This window comes from Rhynchophorus ferrugineus, unplaced genomic scaffold (genome assembly GCF_030347505.1).
Source record: "Rhynchophorus ferrugineus isolate W39M unplaced genomic scaffold, kcgeb_rfMv2 rfM2, whole genome shotgun sequence".
In the NCBI taxonomy this organism is placed as follows: Eukaryota; Metazoa; Arthropoda; class Insecta; order Coleoptera; family Curculionidae; genus Rhynchophorus; species Rhynchophorus ferrugineus.
The window spans coordinates 92,988,151-93,004,406 of NW_027472581.1; the positions used below are offsets into that span (position 1 = coordinate 92,988,151).

Sequence of the window (16,256 nt, forward strand, 5' to 3'; positions counted from 1 at the left end):
TGAAAAATTCGAAGGCCAAGCTTGCATAAAATATCAATATTACAAGATACAGGAGTCGTTTTTTCACAAACACAACGATAACAGCCAATTTCCTGTTAGTAGAGCGTAATATGATATGGTTGGGTTAATCATCGCTATACTTAAAACTAAAATTTACACACCGGGATATGTTAAATGATATTTTTACTTATTTTATTTACATATAGGCACCTCCACCATATTCATAAATTGTGTAGAAATAACTGTAAATTCAAAAGATAAAAAATGTAATTTCACCACGATGATATAAGCTTATCTAGAATATAATTGTTATTGATATTACTTACTTTGGTGTTGCGCTACTAGTATTTCCACCAATTGGTCTTCTGTTTAATGAGCTCGAAGCAGCTCTTCTTGGTGGCGTTATTTTGGATGTTTTACCATTTTGATTGGTTGGTTTGTATGGCAAACTGCTGGGTCTTGGAATGTGCCTTGTTGTTTCATGACTATCAAGTTGATCAACCCTGCTTGTTCTATGGAAAAATTACAAAAAATGAAAAATAAGTATTAAATAAATATTAAAATTATAAATAAACCAGTATTGCCACAAAGTATTGTCTACACAAATGTTGAATACTTATTAATAAGTTTTATATTTATCATATATATAGATATTAAAATTTCTAACTCATCCAAACTAGTGACTGAAAAATTTCAAAATATTACACCAGTAATTAGCTAGAAGATAGAAAAGAAGATAACTTCTTTTGAAAAAAAGTATGGGAAAGACAAAAGTTTTAATTTATAATTCTTTTAAATTCATAATTTTGGATGTTTATTTTGTACTTGCAATCATTAGAAAAATACTCTGAAGTAGTAATGAGTAAATACGAATGATTTTTTACATTTGGTAAGTTATTTTTTAGAGTTTGTCAGAGCTCTGCATTTTATTGATTCCGTATTTATAATGATTATCATTAATAATTAATTTGAAAAAGTTGTGTTTCATTTCGTACATTACACCGGAGATTGGAAATACAGTGTTTCCGCATACTTTATTTAGGCGAAAGTATGAAGTATAAGGTTATACACTAAGTTGATTTATGACGATGAAGCATCAATATGTAAGCTTGAAATAATTTCCTGTAGTCCAAATATTTTTGGGAAGGTGAAGGACGCAAATACTATGTTGATTTATTAAAAAAATTGGCTCTGATTGAATTAAAAACAAAAAAAAACCTAATAAATAATAAGTTTTTAATATTTCTTTTGAATTTTGATTTTTTTTAACTTTGATATATTTATTGCAAACAATGAAATGTTATTTACCTTGGAGAAGACTTTTTTGCAGGGGAGCTCTTAATACTGTTGGATCCTTTTACAATAGGTACTGGTTTACTACCTTGGGGACTAGTTACTTTCTTATTTACAGATTTAGGTTGAGGGACCAAAACTGGAATGCCCGATGGCTTAATAGGAGACGTAATAGGCCTAAAATATTGATAATTATAAATATATGTAATATAATCAGTTTTAATTTTTATAATTTACCTTGGAATTTTTGATTTATTTAGGTGAGTGGGGCTAGGCGGAGGAGATTCTTTCTCCACTGACTCCCTACCGCTCAACATTTCCCATCTTTGTTGTAATTTCTTAAATCTCCTGCCGTTTAAAGGTTTCTCATCTGAGAAGTTCGAATCCAGCGATTCCGGTTCGGGAATATGTTCATCCTTCGGACTAGTCTCGTTATTTTTTGGCGATTCCGGATCAGGAGTTTCCAAACTGTCAGCGTATTCCTCCTCCTCTTTAGCCAACTTATCGTATACTTGATATAGTTTCGAATTCAACGCAATCCCAGACCATCTACAAATGGAAATAGTTACTTATTTACGTCCCTTGTTTTTTGGTTGCAGTTTTACCTTTTCTTGGCGACCATATTGACGTCTTCGCCTAGTTTGAAATTTGGCGCGTTAGATAATATACCAGTATCTACACAACTTCTGGGTCGTTCTTTCTCACTCTTTCTTAGTTTCGTCAAACCATCCGGTGACGTCAGCAAATCCGGTAGAATAGGTTCATGCAGGTTCAAATTACGCACCGTGGTGGCCGTTGAAATATCTTCGGATTCAGAGTTAGAACGGCTTTGAGGCGATCCACCAGCTCCGTATTTTGTTGAAAGGAATTGCTTGTAATTTGGTGATGATGAATGCTACAATGTATTTATATAATTACAATATTGAACTCATGATAACAACAAGAAATATTACCTTATGGGTAGGACTAACCAACTGATGATAAGAGTCCATTCTTTTGAAGCTTAAATGTAACTGCTTGTACTCGAATAGCAAGTCAAACTGGAAAGGCAGGAACGCCAAAGGTTGTAAGGCAGCTATCATGGCATCCAACATGTGCCTGAGGTTTGAACCACCAGTATGCGATAGTACCAATAAAGAATCAGCGGTATAATGTTTCTTTAAAATACTCTCTCTGGTTTTCAAGTAACTGGTCCAAGCATCGAGCGAGCGTACATTTAATAATCCGAAAATAAAGGCGTTGAATTTCACCAATCCTTCGCTAATAACATCCTCATTATTAATTTTCATAACCAAATCGTTCAGTGCTTTTGTTAACGGGCCTTGCTGTGCTAAAGCTTCAACTACCTGCCATACTGAGTTGTTTATAGCACCAAAACTTGTTTCTATACATGGTTTTAATCCATCGCTTAAAATAGCGTACAGAGCAGGACATAGTGTGGATAATGTAAGTTTAGCACAGGCGGGATTAATACTTGAGTCACCTGAAATAGTAAGTGTTGTGTGTCATAACATTGTGAATGATAAGGATGGTTAAATTACATACCCAAAGCGTTGAGTTCTTGCTGATTCGACGCTGGTGAGAAATGTTGCATTACTTGATCGACTGCTTCCAAAACTCCATTGATCAATGAACGTTTTTGAACGTAATTGTCCGAAGGTGCTTTACACAAGTGAATCGGTGTTGTCTGGGGGCTGGAGTAGTTCGGACTGTTCTCGTTCTCTTCGCAAATAGTTAGGTCAGCTAGAGTTTTAGGCTGAAAGTTTCTTTGTTGTAAGAATGCCGATACGTTCGGCGAATTATTCGGTGGAATAAAGTGCTTGGTATCGAGATGCTTGGGGGCGACGTTAACTTTTTCCGCGAAGCTCACGGTCTTTTTACCACCGAAATGTTCGGAGCCGTCTTGATTGATTTTAAGCGATAAGAATTTACTGACGTAGGATCTTAAATGGGTCAGGCTCTCTTCGGTTCGGTCTTCGTCCGATGACGAAAACCCGCTGAGTTTTAGGTATTCGTCCAGCTGTAAGAGTTCGTCCATCGACATGTTCTGCAGCAGATGGTCTGACTTGGCCGGAAGGACATTGTCCTGATGTTCGTCCAAGCTGCTACTGGATGTACCGGCGTCAACGCCCTCATCTTCAGTTTCCGAAAATCGTTTGTTCCTTGCTAGGTAGTGAGTGTTGGGTAAAGATTTTCTCTTAAGAGCAACCTAAAAATTACAAATATGACATCGAAACAATTATTTTAAATCATAAATAACAAGTGTGTGAAAAAGTAATCCACATTTTTAAGTATTAAGTTAATCTACCTTTTTGATTTATTATACCGTTCTAAAAAAAGATACACATTTCTTGCGCATATGAGGTTGCGCTTGCGGTTAAAAATCAAGACAAAGACCACAATATCTCCACATGTGTCATGTAACTCTTGCAGATATTTTCTGGAGGATGAGTTAATTTCCTTTTATTATTTTTATTGTATGGAACCATTCATTAAGTTATGTGTTATTGTCTTATTGTAGGCTAATGCACAGGTGAAAAAAAAAGAGCAATGAAGTTTGCGGTATCAAGAAATTGATGGCAGCCAAGTGCCACCAAGTGTAAAGGTAAAAATTCAAAGAAAACATCTTATCCTGATCTACCATCAACATGTGCTCCAATAAACCATACAGAAAAAAATCCTGTACCTGCTCCTCCCGTGTAGGAAATCACCACGGAGTTCATCTGCATCGGTACTTTCCGATTTCGGTAATGAATTTGAACCAAAAATACCACACCTCGTCAACTCTGAAGATTTAATAAGAGACTTAAATCTTATAAAAAATTAAGCAAAATTATTGGCATCGTGGTTAAAACAATGGAAATTACTGGATTCTGATGTTCGAATATCCAATACACTGAAAACATGATGGGGGATTATATTTGGTGGTTGATAAGAGAACCTTCTGTTCTGTTCTGTCGAATATGAGAGGAAAAGTAAAACCGTTCATTTTTTAAACATTTGCACTCTATTTTAAGACAAATAAATCATAAATGGAAGTTCGCTGTATTTTATGTATTTTTATTGAGCTGGTTTTTTGAAGTTTTTCACACATAAAATCAAATGCAGAACTATTTCTTGTTCTTATTCTTATTTCTAGGTATAAAATCAACAACAATTAGGTATACTGAGGTTGGTAGTTACCACCATAGAAAAAAGTTACCACTATCGAAAAATTATCAGAGAAAAATTATTCATTTATGATTAATAAATAATTTTACCGTTAATAGTGTTGACAGGTTTGTTAAAATATTAGACCATATTGAATGCCCGCGATAACTTTGCAAAAATAACAGTACAGATGTGACTAGTATCTAGTAATTCCATGTATTCGTGGTTCGTGACTTTTTTAGGTTATGCTTTTGGAATTCTATATATCGTTCCAGGAATAATGACAGAAATAATACAACAGGAATAAAATAAATACAAAATTGATTGAAATAAATGTATCTACTTATATAGCAACAAGATAGACGCAGTGGTAAGGTTGACGAAACGATGATGAAATTGTAAATTCCCTCAATTACGTAAAAATCCGTTTCTTTCAGTCAATATTGTTTCAAAAAATATAATATAGAAAGAAATAGGTAGGAAATATAAATTCTTCCTTTTACTCACTGAAATCCTATACAATATTGGATATACCATATAAAATGAGAGGTATGTATTGAAATCCTTGTCAAATTGATTTCTAGACCATTTATCATCAGAAGTTAATCAAAGATTTTGTTTCGAATTTAAAAATAACAGTTTTTGCAAATTTGTATTTACCAGAGGCAATAATTTTCTTGAAAATGATTAATTAGCTCTTATAATAATATCGAACTGTTTCTGTCTTCAGCATTTTTAACTTAGGTATAAAACAAATAATGAGAGTCCATCTCTAAAATATTTCTGATAAAACTGGTTTCATTTGAAATTATTTTATATGGGTACCTCTGGTTTATATATTTTTCTATGGGATTATTATTTATTTTTGTTTTTGTCCAAAATCATTATTATTTTGTTCGATAAGAGTTATGTAGATATTCACATTTAAACATTGCACATAAAATCATTTAAACTTACATCATCAGTTGCTAAATCTTCTTCGCTAGTTTCGTACATGCTGTACCGTTTATTCATTTCAGCTTTTCTCAGAATACTTTTTGGTAGAGGCGGTCTTGGAGGAACATCAGAGTGTGGTAAACTAACACATCGAAGAGGGCATGGAGGCGTGGTTGTGATACTTTGTCTTTGCTTTTCGCTGTTGATTAGGCTGGCTTCCGAACTTGTTACGCTATCATATCGATATACAAAGAGCGGGTTATGGTTGTTCTGAGGAGCTGGACTATTTTGAGAGTCGGTAAGGATCGTCGAGGAACCCCGGTAACCACTTGATGGCTGCGTGGTTGTGCTAGAACTGCTTGATATGTTTGTTTGGTTCATGTCACAACTCGCCGGACGCCGCTTCTGTCTCATGAAAGTCGGTTTTTCCCTCATGCTAGTTTTTATATGGCTTGATATTTCGGGAACGTCCGATAATAATTTTTTGTATTCCTGAGGTAGCAGAACGTTCAGAGAGTCCCAATCCTTAACGTGTCCGAATCCTTTCCTCTTCAGCATTTCGAGATCGTTGAAACTGAATGGACGTTTTCGGCCGGTGGAAACCGAGGGAGCCTTTTGTGGAACGAAGAACATGTTCGAAACGTCATCCTTCTCGTTGAGGAATCCCAAGTCCGGAAGCACGTAGTTAGGGTATAAAACGTACACCGGTTTCTGGACTTCGCCTTCTTCCTTTAGGGTGTTCAAAAACGACGGTTCGATAAGTTTGACGGATTGTTTCGCAGCGGTCTGCGATTTCGAAAGATTTTTGAGATTGAGTATTTCCGAAAACTGAGAGGTCTGTATGCTTCTATCCAGTTGAGCATTTTTAAGTCCCAAGAATGTTCTCGGACTGGGTGCCTTGGGTCTATCTCGTATTCCGAAACTGTTGTTGTTATTTACGTTCTCTCTGGGTGCTGTGTTCTCTTTTTCAAAACTCTCGTTAACTGACTCTATTTTACTGATGCTCTCGGAAAGCTGTTCAACAGATTCGCTTTTGGAGAGCACTTCCTCCGGCTCTTCGGCAATGAGGTCGTAAGTCCTTACACTACTGTCACTAGTCTTCTGGTCGTTGGCAAATTCTTGATTCCTTTGTTGGTCGTAATTTTTAGCGTCCGATGAGGAACTTTCTCCCGATTGGGATCCAGGCCAATTTTCCGATGATGATAACTGATCCATTGTGGTTGACATACCTTAAATATTTAAACGTATTACACAACATTGTTAAAAGTATAAGAATGTAGTGCTCACCTTCTTGGCTGATACTTTTCTGTTTCATAAACAGCTTGACTAAACTGAAGTTTGCTTGTTTATTGTTCTGACCCTCACAACTACTGGCATCAACCGAAGTGGCCATGTCTGATAGCGAGCCGCTGCCACTGCTGGTTTGGATTTGATGATGGATATCGAAAACTTTCACTGGCCGCCTTTTTACAGTAGTATCGGTCTGTAAATGTGCAGATTGCAGGTCAGAGACAAGGGGTACTTAATTGTTATTTTGATATTACCGAGGAATTGCTGTCGCTCTTCATTCCTTTGTTGATAAGATTCTTTAGTTTCTGTTTGTACAGGTTAGGCATGCTTTGACTTTTTAACGCTGTATCGCTTAAAATTAAATGACTAGCTTCATCCTCTGAGTTGTTATTGTTTCCCGAAGGTCTCCGAATGGGATCTTCACTGTTTTGTTTCTGTAAATATGTTTTTCTTGTTAAATATATTAACAGGATTATGATGGCATTAATAACCTTCAGTTTACTCCAAGTGGTAAAGCTGCTGGAATCTGACTGGGTCATAGAACCTTCCAACACCTTCTTGCATGGATTCTGATTCTGTATCTTTATGTCTAAATTCACACTTCCCGACTGATTGGGATTTGAACTTGAACTTTTATCTAAAACAAATTAATATCGTTTAATTAGTGTCGATTGAATTAATTATTAATAAATAATCTAACAATATTGTTAATGAAGAGTCTGTAGTAACTAAGAATAATATGATAAAATTGTTTTATATTATCAACAATTTAATTTAGCACCACTACTTTGTAGCACATGTGTATTACTCATCATTTTATATGATTCACATTTAATAATTAATAACAATAACTTACGTAAATTAAACAAAACTATTATATTAACATAAACGTAATTGTAATTTTAATAGATAAATAATTTGGGTTCTAATTAATAACCTATAAGAGTTAACATGATAAATATTACCTGGTTTTTAACCAAAACAATAAATGAAAACACTCTTCGTATACACACCGGAGACTGATCACTTAAACTGATGCCATGATACAGACAGAGACTATTCAAAACGAAGTTTACGTATTGATAACTCTATTTATTTAAAGTTAAATATCGTACTGGTACTGATAATAATAATTAAACTAACCATCGTAACTGAATCATTGTTTATATTTAATAATGCAAATAGGAGGGGATTTATAAAATACTTATGGTGTTATTTATCAATTAAAAATTAAGGAAGTATATGTAGTTAGTTATATTTGTTTGTTATTTTTGTAGTACCATATAAAAAGTTTCCTGTGAAAAAGTTTTACGATGTTGTTGTGGTATAAAACTGAATGTTTATTTTTTATTTTTTGTCATTTTTATATTTGTGTATTTGCTTACTTTTGTTTAAATTAATTGGTTTTAAATCATTTCTAAATATATTCCGTGGTGGTAAAATTGAATATCATTTCAGATAATTCCTTGGTTTGTACTATGGTTTGTGAAATGGATTTTCTAGACTGATTCGGTTGCAAGTTCCGACGTATCAGACAGCCTTCTATCTCTCTTTAATTACGGTAAAATGAGATAATTAAAAGTTCGTTCAGGATTGAAGACGCATTTTGCATTTAGTAAAACTGCAGTTGGCAATATATTCGATGTCATCCATGACATGTGTTGGCTGTTTTATTGGACGGATGGAATATGTAATGTGTGATGAAAAGGTCGTTATTGTGTAAAGAATAACCTTATATTGTTTTTTGGGTTGTTCGTGATGTTTGTTGGGTTATATTTTAATAGTTCATAAAGCACTAAGAAATCAGACCTTTATTAGTATTTTATTATCATACACCTCTCGTTGTCTGGTCATTTGGGATAATAAAAATATTGAGGCGGGTTGGTGGCGCAGTGGTAAAGGCGATGGGACGGTCCTCCTACTGTTGCGATAGCCGCGGGTTAGAATCCGGCTGGGGCATGGTCGTAAAGTTATGTTTGTGATTGTTTAAAATTTGTGAATGTTCTAGGCAAGAGTGCAAAATCCGACAAGGAAAATGATCCCAGTCACGCCAGTAACCAGGCTGGGTAAGACCGGATGGCTTAATGCTGAGGACCGTGGTTCGGAGCCCACATTAAACTTTAGGCCCAGTCCGGACAAACGTTGGTAAAATGGGAGTTTAATATATATAAAAAACAATTGATCTTGAAACTTTAATAACATATTAGTACCATGACTAATGAGCGTTTAATGTATTTAATTTGAATAGATATTTTTGTTGTTTTACATATGTATTAAAATAAGCTTGACTACAGTGTGGTTTTTATGCTTTTCCTGTATAGCTGAACAATATCCATATCTAATGTAATCTTTTTTTTTGTTAATTCTTGGTAAATATTACTGATCTATTAATAAACATTTTGTATCTAAACTGTGTCGTTATAAACTAAATATGATAAATGAAGTGATAGATTTGTTATGTTGAAATATTTCATATCTAGATATCACTTATTGCTGTGATTGTTTAGTTTTTGATTGAAACATAAATTAAAAACCGTCATACCCCGAGGTGTATTCGAACCCATGACTGCCTTATCAGTATAGGGACGTTAAATGATCTCGAGTGTTGTATTAGCAAATTGGTAAATATTATGACTTTGACGTTTAAAGAGTATTTTTTAAAGTGCATGGCTCAGATGCTTCAACTGCAGCTGATAAGTGGCTCTCGTTGTGTTTTTTTTTCACAATTTTCTTTTTGCCCAACAGTTACTAGATTTATGTATTTACCTAATGAAATAGGATTAATAGAGTTAGAAAAAATATTTATTTTCATATTTAAGATGATATTGATCATTCAAAATTACGCAATACTGTCATCCGTCATAAGTTAAACACCAATCTTTATTACGTTACATCTTTGTAAATATGGAAATGACATGGAACAACAATGGAAGAGCATCATGGAAATGATATCTTATTTCTCAGGAAGTTAGACAGGAAGTTAGTTTCTACGTCGAAAAATTTACGGATTATATCTTGTAGTTTTATTGACATTAGAACAACTATGTTAGTGTGTATTTAAGGCTGAAAAAACTGTAAAATTTAAATTGGTTAACTGATTAAATGGTTTACGTTTAATTAACCAAATGATGGTATTATTTATCAACTTAAAATAAAGGAAGTATATGTATTAGCCATATTTGTTTGTTATTTTTGTTATACCGTATATGTTGTTATTTTAAAATTTCTGATAATGGTATTGGATGGATAATGGTTTGGTTTGGTATACTATATGGTATATTATATGTTTGGTATAAAACTTGATGTTAATGTTTTCATTTTATGGAATTTTCAGATTTGTGTGTTTGTATAATTTCAATTTTACTTAATTTTTTAATTTCATAACATTGAATATCCTTTGAGGCACCCTTTTGAATTCCTTGTTTGTGCTATATCCGATATATCATACAATAAACATTTTATTTTAAGGCATCTTCAGTCTCAAAAGTGTTGTGTATCCAGTGTATGAGCGGAAATAAAAACCGGGACGTCATTTTCCTTGGAAGAAACTCAAGTTTGCCAGATTAGGGATGTGTGTACGTGACTTACCATTTTTTGTTAGCTGGTACATATACAATTATTTATATAGAATATTTGTGTTCATATGCATATGTTCATTGTTTCTTACAAGAATACAATAGAAATATGCCCAAAGGGGGCGACAGCAAAATTACGTTGAAGGTAAATGTGAAAACACTGTTTTACTACCTTTTAAAATGTTCTAAAGTGGCTTCAATTAAAAACTGAATTATTTTGAAGGGGTTCATTTACTTAAAACAAATATATATTGATTAAGATACCTACAATTAATATTTTGGGTCAGAAAAATGAATTCTTCAACAAGTATGATTAAAAATACATTAATGCAAAATATATAATGATTGTTTTATTATATATTATTTATATATTATTATATTATTTTATTTATATATATATATATATATATATATATATATATATATACTATTCGTATATACTATATATTCTATACTATTCTATAGTATAGAGAGACATGTTATGATATTTGTCACTTGTTACTTAAGTGTGTGTGACATGTGACGGACATTTTTTGAATATCGATGATATTTATTATGAACATTAATTATGTATGTAACTTTTGAACAAAATCATTGAATGTACGAAAAATAATAAAAAAATAAATAAGTCCGCAGTCCCTGTATTATATTAAACGACTATATTTTAATGATAATGTTGACATTTTGATACATAACATCGAATGCAAAAACGTAGGTTCCTAATTAGATTTACCCGTCTCGTGAAAATCGCTATCCTCGCTATACATAGTCACTGAACCTTCAAATGCGATCGTGTAATTTTCCTTGTTGGCCTGGCACGTCAGCATCATGTCGTGAAGGTCACAGTCGAGAGAATCAACGGAAAAATTCGCCCCCGGCATCGGGGATTCCTTCACCGGACTGAAGAGAAGTTCCGATTTACAAATGGACATCGAGTTTGAATTGGCCGAACAATCTTCTCCCTGGAAAAGTTATTATTGAGGTTGGTAGCGGTGATTTTAGTATAAATTCATTCGTGTACCTGAGAACTGCTGTGTGGACTGATGAAACTATCTAGGTCGTATTTCTCCATCATGGAACCTGACACTTCGGCGTACGACTCACCCTGCCTGTTTGTCTGTAACAAATAGGATAAATATAAAAATTATGTACATATTCAACGACAAAAACTAATTGTTATTTTATTAACAAAATCAAGCTGACGAAAGTGTTTGTGTTGGTATTATTTACAGCCGAAATAATTCTATAAAACACATGTCGGGTAAAGAATGCGTCGCTATTTTTAAATTAGACAAGCAACATCCAGCAAGGTTTTGCGTCAGTTTTTCTTGCCTACACATCATGATGAATAGGAATATCAGAGTGGGATTACTCATTATTAGTGGGATGATTTTTGGAAAAATATTTTTCAATTCATACGTTTTACTACGTTCTCACTAAAGACTATAATCTGAACAATATTTCATCGAGTAATATTATGTAGTACTAATATTATATAGGTGTACTGGAAAGTCATTACCGTTCTTCTTCGGAAAAATATATAATTTTGAAATAATTAGAAACATTTATTTATTCAAAATATTGGCCATTTGATTCTATACATCTTCCCATCCCAACAAAAATGTTTTTTCTTTGAACAAAGTCATTCACCGATCCACTTCTTCGAAATTGGCGGAGTAGATAACGAATATAATGTTGATAAAGATTGTGAAATGTCGGAAGGAACAAGAGTACGGCGGGTGCAATAATATGTCCAGTCCAAGTGCGCGTTATCGTGCTGTAAAGTCAGCTTACCGCGTACTCAGGCCCATTCTGGATGTTTTTTCGATCAATTCGTGATTCAAATATTATCAGTAGCGATCACTATTAACTGTTTCATCAGGTTTCAACAGTTCGTAATACACCACGCCACGCTGGTTGAGCCAGAGCACTGTCTTGCGACCAAAACGATTTGGTCTTGAAGTAGACCGGCCGGCTTCACCAGGTGATAACCATGATTTTTCGCGCTTATGTTTTTCAAAATAAATCCATTTTTCATCACCCGTCACTGTTCGAGGCAAAAATCTTCTGATCGTACCTTTGAAGCAGCATTTCACAGACGATTTTTGATGTGGCAACCATCTTCCCATCTTTTGGATTTTCCTCATTGCTCATAGGCGATCGCTAATCTTTTCTTGGACCATATTTAATGCTTCAACTAATTGTTTTTGGGTTAGATTTTCATCCAGTAACTCTTGGAGTTTCGCATCTTCAAACTTTTTCGGTCTACCAGAATGTTCTTTGTCTTGCACGTAGAAATCACCACTTTTGTTTAAGGTTAGAGTATGGTCATCAAAAGTTTCTACCAGCAAACGATGACTTTCAATGGCTTTTTTATTTTGATTAAGTAATAAGTAATTCGTGCCGCAGATGCACGGTTTAAGCCACAAAACTTAACTTTTTTAAAAAACTATAAATCTATGACGGTGTTACTTTCGCAAAATTTAACAGGTATAGCTTTGAAGCTCGATGTCAGTAGAATAAAATGTGTCATTTCAAATCATTGCATACCTAAGACTAACGCATCTGTTAGAAAAACCGGTAATGACTTTCCGGTATACTGGTAAAATAATTGTACTGCCTCAACATTAACATAGTTCTTGTTATAACATGTTACATCAGCAATGCTTACTACATTGTTAGACTATAAAATTAATTTATTACTATTGTTCTAATATATACATCAGTAAATTTAGTATGTGTTTCCTAAATTAAAAGTCTATTAGATTACTTATGGTAAAGTCAAGAGTAAACACTTGTACAATTTACAAGTTGTGAACATGACAAACTCAAAAGAAACAAATCATTTAAGTTAGTAGTGGAGTGAAGTGTATTTGATAGAAAAAAACAGCAATGTTAATACGTGAATATTATTGCTATAGAGACTAAGTAAGAAATGATTTACACATATAACAGGTCAATAGAAAAATCACCAGCTTGACACATAGATGGCGCTACTAGAATTAAATCCATATGTGTTTTAGTTAGCCCTAACCCTCAAAAGATGCGTGTATAAATTTGACAACTGTCGGATCATTAGTTTGTGAATTATAGCATTTTGAGTGAAGCAACTTTTGTTACTGTGAAAATAATGGATATAAAGACATTTCGCGTGTTGATAAAATATTGCTTTTTGAAGGGAAAAATACAGTTGAAGCAAAAACCTCAACAGGAAAATCAACCATCAAGGATTGGTATGCTAACCTTAGACGTGGTGAAATGAGCACCGAAGACGGTAAACGCTGTGGACGTCCAAAAGAGGTTGTTACCGACGAAAACCGTAAATTGAAATTGAATGAAATAGCAGGCACTCTAGAGATATCAACTAAACGTGTACGTCATATCACTCACGAATATTTGGGTATGAGAAAGCTCTGTGCAAAGTGGGTGCCGCGCGAGCTCACTTTTGACCAAAAACAACGACGAGTTGATGATTTGGAGCAGTGTTTGAAGATGATCAAGCGTAATAAACCTAAGTTTTTGCATCGATATGTGACAATGAATGAAACATGGCTCCATCATTTCATTCGGAAGTCCAATCGACAGTCATCCTAGTGGACTACACACGATGAACCCGCTTCAAAGCGTGGGAAAAGAAAACGCAACAGTCGGCTGGCAAGCTTATGGCGTCTGTTGGGATTTTGGGATGCGCATGGAAAAGGAAGGACCATCAAGAGCGACTATTACATAGCGTTATTGGACCGTTTGCAGGACGAAATCGCTGAAAAACAGCCGCATTTGAAGGAAAAGAAATTGCTGCTTCACCAAGATAATGCACCGTGTCATAAGTCAGTGAAAACGATGGCAAAAATCCATGAATTGGGCTTCCAATTTCTTCCTCATCCACCGTATTCTCCAGATCTGGCCACCAGCGACTATTTCCTGTTCTCAGATCTCAAGACAATGCTAGCTGGAAAGAAATTTTGGTTGAATGAAGTGGTGATCTCCGAAACTGAGGCCTATTTTGAAGCAAAGGTCAAGTCGTACTACAAAAATGGTATCAAAAATTTGGAGGGTCACTATAATCAGTGTATCACCCTTGTATCAGTGTATCACATAACCCTTATGTTATGTTGAATAAAAAAAAACAATTTTGCCAAAAAATGTGTTTTATTATGGTAGGCTCGGGACTTTTCAATTGACCTGTTATCTAGTTAAAAACTAGACAAATTAGTAGATTGTTCGCCAACAACTAGTAATAATGTGTTAATAAAAAAAACAAAAACGAAGCTGAAAGATGACACATGAATTCAAGAATTATCTCTTATTGAACAAAAAAACATATTTAACAACAACATAAAAATAAAAATAACATTCACTGATATTCTAGCACTGATTAATTGTTATTTAATTAGTCGGTTAACTACCAAACATCAGTTATGTAAACATCTTTAATTTTAGTTTACAAAACAAGCACGTGTCTAGAAAATTAATCGACATTTATAAGTAAATATTAGCAATAATTTGATGCTAAATCTAATTCTAAAAAGCTAACATAATTTCGTCTTGGCTTAATTCCTAGACCAATTTTGATGAAATCTGTGACCTTATTTGACAATTGACCATGGTTATCGATTTTAATAGAAGAAAATAACAATAAATTTCGTAATCGTTTTAACAGAGATCGACAATATGACCTATAAAAATAGAACCCATTGATAAAAATAATGATTAAATAATATTCAGCTATTGGCGCCATGTTTATTTAACAGTACGGTCATTGTGGAGTGATTTTTTAATTTATTTGAAAAATAAAACCATTATGGCGTTGGTAAATATTAACTGTGTCCGTTATAGTTCAGTTTATCAGTGATTTTATTGTTCTGTATACTGATAAATCTTCTGTAAACTAATAAAGAACTGTCCACATTTAATATTATGTTTTTTGGAGTGCCTTTCAATTAAGTTGTCATTTGGCAAATGGCGGAAGCCATTTTGTTACGAAATTTCTTTTTAGTAAACATTTTATGGCAAGATTACGCTACGACAATTGTATAGACACTTATTTCCAAGGTTTTAATGATCTTTTTTATATTTTTTAAAGTTCTTTTAATCTAACGTGGGCTCGGAACCACGGTCCTCGGTATTAAGCCTACCGACTGGCGAAAGATCCTGGAAGACATCCGGTCTTACCCAGCTTGGTTACTGGCGTAACAGGGATCATTTTCCTTGTCGGATTTTACACTCTTGCCTAGGACAATCATAAATATTAAACAATCACAAATATAAATTTACGACCATGCACCAGAAGGATTCGAACCCGCGACAATCGCAGCAGTAGGAGAACGCTCGTGTTGCCTTTACCACTGCGCCAACCAAGCCGGCGTTTTAGTGTTCTGTTCACCAAATTACAAACTATTTTATGAATTTTACGTATTTTGGTTACGTAAACAAGTTGTACTGTCGTGTCGCTAGCCACTCTTAATCAAAATGTAAATGTTATATGTTAACAATATCTTTGAACATTTTTACTTTTTGAACATATATATTGCAAGAGTATTCGAGCCCCTTTTATAGATGACACTTGCTTGAAAAAAATAGTAGAAATTATCATTCTTATAATTTGAAAGTTCAAAATGTAGTTATTTGTTTAGGATTAGTTTGACAACAACCATTATAAACGTTCTCTGTGAATTTGTAAGTATGATGAATACTGGTCATTATTATGTAATATAATATTCTTATTTAAAATATATCAGTTTAACTTCTGTTTTGGACAAGTATGTTCGTCCGGAGGGAATACAAAGACAAACATTGTATTGGTTACTTAAATGAGGTGACGTAAAAAATACCGAAGAAAAGATACAGGATAATGATGGGAAATCAATGGCAGATATAGTAGGCAATTCAAAAACTACTCTAGACTAATTTTTTATATTTTATAGTCTCCTTTTTACCAACTATGGGTTTATTTGGACTGGACCTACTGTTTAACGTGGGCCCCGAACCACGGTCCTCGGCATTAAGCCTACC

General features: G+C 33.9%; 1 protein-coding gene across 16 annotated transcripts in view; it reads right to left on the reverse strand.

Moving 5' to 3' along the window:
* The window catches only part of LOC143191665 (uncharacterized), a 183,579-nt gene that overhangs the window by 2,228 nt on the left and 165,095 nt on the right, over positions 1–16,256 (reverse strand). For 6 of the 16 annotated variants that reach the window (XM_076396989.1, XM_076396986.1, XM_076396984.1 and 3 more), the window contains 13 exons: positions 11,266–11,361; positions 10,978–11,206; positions 7,161–7,306; positions 6,924–7,103; positions 6,667–6,862; positions 5,401–6,608; positions 2,839–3,502; positions 2,247–2,776; positions 1,899–2,188; positions 1,531–1,842; positions 1,309–1,470; positions 327–512; positions 201–242 (listed from right to left, as the gene is read on the reverse strand). In XM_076396989.1, coding sequence (XP_076253104.1) covers positions 201–242; positions 327–512; positions 1,309–1,470; positions 1,531–1,842; positions 1,899–2,188; positions 2,247–2,776; positions 2,839–3,502; positions 5,401–6,608; positions 6,667–6,862; positions 6,924–7,103; positions 7,161–7,306; positions 10,978–11,206; positions 11,266–11,361 — 4,241 coding nt within the window. Of the gene's footprint in view, positions 1–161; positions 243–326; positions 513–1,308; positions 1,471–1,530; positions 1,843–1,898; positions 2,189–2,246; positions 2,777–2,838; positions 3,503–5,400; positions 6,609–6,666; positions 6,863–6,923; positions 7,104–7,160; positions 7,307–10,977; positions 11,207–11,265; positions 11,362–16,256 lie in introns of all 16 variants that reach the window. The other 10 variants (XM_076396996.1, XM_076396993.1, XM_076396994.1 and 7 more) reach the window with 5 other exon arrangements.